The sequence below is a fragment of the Montipora foliosa genome, chromosome 11 (genome assembly GCF_036669935.1).
Source record: "Montipora foliosa isolate CH-2021 chromosome 11, ASM3666993v2, whole genome shotgun sequence".
Taxonomy (NCBI): Eukaryota; Metazoa; Cnidaria; class Anthozoa; order Scleractinia; family Acroporidae; genus Montipora; species Montipora foliosa.
The window spans coordinates 23,870,573-23,875,009 of record NC_090879.1 but is presented as its reverse complement, the minus strand read 5'-3'; the positions used below and the strand labels follow the sequence as shown (position 1 = coordinate 23,875,009).

General features: G+C 40.8%; 1 protein-coding gene across 1 annotated transcript in view; it reads left to right on the top strand.

Annotated features, from left to right (window-relative positions):
• The window catches only part of LOC137976483 (nuclear inhibitor of protein phosphatase 1-like), a 54,429-nt gene extending 51,184 nt beyond the window's left edge, over positions 1–3,245 (top strand). Inside the window, exon 7 of the mRNA XM_068823847.1 lies at positions 2,884–3,245. Coding sequence (XP_068679948.1) covers positions 2,884–3,240 — 357 coding nt within the window. The 3' untranslated portion in view covers positions 3,241–3,245. The remainder of the gene's footprint in view (positions 1–2,883) is intronic.
• The last annotated feature ends 1,192 nt before the right edge of the window (positions 3,246–4,437 follow it).

The following is a 4,437-nucleotide window of genomic DNA, read 5'->3' as shown; positions in this document are numbered from 1 at the left end:
ACGGTCAGTTTGCTATTTGTTACCTTGAAAACATGTTAAAAGATCTATCGTCTCCAAAGTAACGGAAATTGATTATGTACTCGACTTTTAACCGATTTCACCACAGCAAACGTCCACTGGTAAGTTTATTACGAAATTACCTAACAATTTGCTATTCATAATACACTAAACTCTCATTAGCGACTAAACTCTCATTAGCGACATTTTGGGAACGGCTTCCTTAAATTCTAAACAGACATTTCTTATCTCCTGATCTTTTATCAAAAGCAGTTTTTTTTTCCTGTTACAGTAAGTGATAACAGCGAGAACATCTGATTTTGTGATTAAAAGCGAGTTTCTTTGTTCAGAAAAGAAGAAAAACCGTTTAATTTTATATACGATCGTCAAACGCGTTACAAAGCCATTCTGGTTTTCGAACTAAGTTCCCGCGAGGCTAATACCAGGTAGGGAACAAAGAAACGAGAATAAAGCAATATTAGAAATGGTAATATCCGTGAACAAAATTTTCGTGACTTACATATCAATCGACAACTAACGTCCGTAAAAAGACACACTATTTGAAAACTGAGTTATTTTACTACCGCATGGTCATACTAGTAAGAAACGCAGTCGAAATATCAAGTTTGGTGAAAAAGCAGTGGACATTTATTCCACTCATAGAATATCACCAGGAGAATCACTTTGTTTTCAAAGCGCAATTGTCTTGGTTTGCGGTGCGTAGATCCCGGGGGGGGGGGGGGGGGAGCGGGGACTCCCATATGAAACAGACGGGGATGCTCGTCGGAAATTTTGAATTTAACCCCTAAAGGAGACCAGTCTAGGCGTGGCTGAAGCAAATTTTGACCCCTAAAAGAGACCGTTTAAAAACACAAAAATACGACACGCAATGAGTTTTAATGATAAAAAGGCATAATCATCGAATGCTTTTATCTAAAAAGAAAATTTAAAAGGAAATTTGACTTCTGTTTCTCTTCGCGTAATTCTATGTTACTTCGCGGAACCCTAAACGAGACCTTGGTGACATAAATTATTGGCACTTTGCCCGGAACACCCTAAGCGAGACCAAAATCCAAAATTTACACCCCTAAGCGAGACGACGAGCATCCCCGTCTGTTTCATATGGGAGTCCCCCCCCCCGGGGCGTAGATAAACAGGGACATTCAACAACCATTCATGGACGTTGTACGTTCGAGATATGAATACCGTTGTTAGTCTGTGTATGGACTAACGTTCACTGATTATCACATTGTTCACTGTTAAGCTGAACTCTGCGCTGACCACTTTTTCAAATTTACAGCTGTCCCTGTTCTTTGTCGAAAAAGAGAGGAAATTCGGATATTCTCTTGGGTAAACCCCTCCTGATCTGTTCAATCAGGTTCGTACGGGTCATGGAATTTAAGAATTTCATTTTCCAGGCCGGGAAAGTCATGGAATTTTATGGTCGGTCATTGAAAGTCATGGCAAATTATAGTTATAAATGGCAGATTAATCATTGCAGTTGTCAAAGCAAGGATAAAATGAAATGAAAACGAGTTTCTATCAAACAATCGGAAGTTTGGCGGGCAGAGGTTGTTAATTTATTTAAATTTGAACTGAGTTGTGTCAGAAAATATCCTAAAATAAGGACAGCTTTGAAAACTTTTTTACGTGACAGCTAAACTTAAGGTCATGGAAAGCTAGAGAAGATGATGGAAAAAGTTACGAAAAGTCATGGAATTTGAAGAGCTTAAAAGAGTACAAACCCTGTCAATTCTTTATTTCGTTTTCAGCTGTCCCTAGTACTTGTTCCAATTAGATGGTTTGCACGACACTATCGATAGATCCTTCATTTGCTTCGTTTCCTCGTCAGTCATCCAGCACTTGCACATTGGTCCTTTTTTACTTTTTTACTTGTGTCGTTGGAGGTTGTTTTCAAACCACTCAATTGATGGGCCTGGTTACATGTAGCGAGGAAGATTGTTGCACTCGCGGAAGATCTTAGAGGCACAGTTTACATGGGAAAAGTTTGGTTTGATTTTCTCGTTTACGATAATGGTATAACGAAGTTGTTGAACGCTCAGCACCCATCAGTGATCATGTTGATACAGTACGAATCCTTCATTTCGTATTCAGCTCTCCCTAGTACTTGTTCCGATTAGATGGTTTGCACGACACTAGCGATAGATCCTTCATTTGCTTCGTTTCCTCGTCATCCAGCATTTGCACATCGGTCCTTTTTTACTTGTGTCGTTGGAGGTTGTTATTAAACCACTCAATTGATGGGCCTGGTTACATGTAGCACTCGCGGAAGATCTTAGAGGGACAGTTTACATGGGAAATAGTGTGGTTGGCTTTCTCGTTTACGATAATTGGTAAACGAAGTTGTTGAACGCCCGGCACCCATCAGTGATCATGTTGATACAGTTGCTTTTACTGCGTGCATTTTCTTTCTAAAGTTGTTTACATGGTGCTCGGATCTCCCTAGCTCCATGATCTTCTAATTTTGCTGCCGGGAAGATCCTTTCACGAGATACATCCTGGTACATGGGAAAACCATTTGACTGATTTAAACTGAATGCCGAAATCAGGCCTCTAGGACCTTCCTAGCACAAGGCCAAATTTTTAGGTTTTTACCTCAATGATAACGAAGTCTCAGTGAGGTATAGCGAGGGGGCTTCATGTCAGTTGCTCACGGGATCGCTCTATCAACGGGCTGTTAAATTTCGGGTTTCATTCGGGCGACCGAATGGGTGTACGAATGTTCTCGAAACGGAAGCGCGAAGCGCGCGTGTCGCAGGTTTGGATCTACCCTTCGCTCTTATTTCATTACTTTAAGAGGTAGTTCTGCACAGAGACTAATTTTTTTTCTGTTTTCAAAACGGCCGACGTTTCTTATTTACACAGAAAATGCGAGGACCAGTGTCACCTATGGGCAACTTGACGGAAAATATAACACGACGACTTCAGAGTTTTCCGTATTCTCAAGGCCTCTACTCCAATCTGCCAGGATCCGGCCCTATTCCTGAACCTACGAGTCCCACCTCGCCTTCAGCGCACCACAAACCGCGTTTGACGATCACCTCGGCACCCGACGTGTCGTCGCCGACACTGCCGACATCTCCGAGAATACCCGTACCCGAACCGATACCCGCGGGCCCAGCTATGCAAAATGCACCAATGACAATTGCTGAAGCGCCGAAAAAGAAATACGCGAAAGAGGCGTGGCCTGGAAAGAAACCAACGCCGTCCTTGCTTATTTAGGTCCTGTGGATGTATTTATGAGAGATTTTTAATTCCATTTTTCCATTCAGTTATGGAAAATATTGCTTCTAATCGTTGACTGGAGAAAAGAAGCAGCCCAAGGAAGAAAGCCTTCTGTAAAAAGCTTTATCAAGCATAAAAGAACATTCCTCCTATTTTCTTAGGGTTTAAGCTCATCAAACTCACAAATCTTTTGAATATTGAAACTTTTACTCTAGTTTCTAGTGAAAAAAGACTGAATCTTGGAAGGATTGATCCTCTTAATGGCTTTCGTCAAAGTTAAGGCTGTTTGTCAATTTTTGTAAGGTCGATTCCAGCTGTTTTGGTTTTCGTATGTAACTTAATTTCGATTCACTCTCATACGTATGTCCTTCATGCTGAATGGTATCTCTATATGTAATGTGGTCAGAACTGGAAAAAAGTTAGGATGTTGTGGGCGAAGGTTTGAGCAAATTTTTATTGAAGTTAAACTGTCTTTTAAGACAGTTAAAAATCGAATAGTCAATGAAAATAGACAAGAATTTAGAAGGCGCCGAAGTAAGACCCGCGGCGTGCAAGAGAAGGAAGGCATGCGTGGATCTCTTGCGCAGGCACAACTTCATTACTTTGGCGCCTGGCTTCTGGTTAAGATGTAGCTTCTTCTATCAAAATGACATTCTTCATTGTGGTACCCCTTCCAGTTGTTTAGGTTTGTCCAACATCTCCAAAAAGTTTTGAAAGGTCATGAAGAGCTCTATTGAAGAATATATTTGCCCGTATGAGGACAGAAATAAAACTGAAAAGTCTGTAAATATTGTTGAAACTGAGTTGTGGTGTTAAGAAGACATTGCGTGACGTTGTCACGTGCGTGTTATTGTTCACCGGTGAAAATCCTTTGAGAACTGGATTAAGAATTGGTGACCAGGGCTTTCTGCGTTGATGGTGGTTATCCCTTTTATTCCCAGGAGTTATCAATATGTTATTTCCCCTTACATTATCAGTACAGTGTTAACCAGGCAGGTGATGAGAATACAGAAATCATCAATCAGAGTATATGGTCTTTCTGTAATACCAATATCATATACCAATCCCCTAACTGACATGGAAATAATTGTATGGCAGTAAGTAAGGAGAATTAACATTTGGATCTTGAGATTGACGAAGTTAAGGTTGCAGTATGTGTGTACCTGGGTAATTGAAAAGGCAGAACTCCTTGGG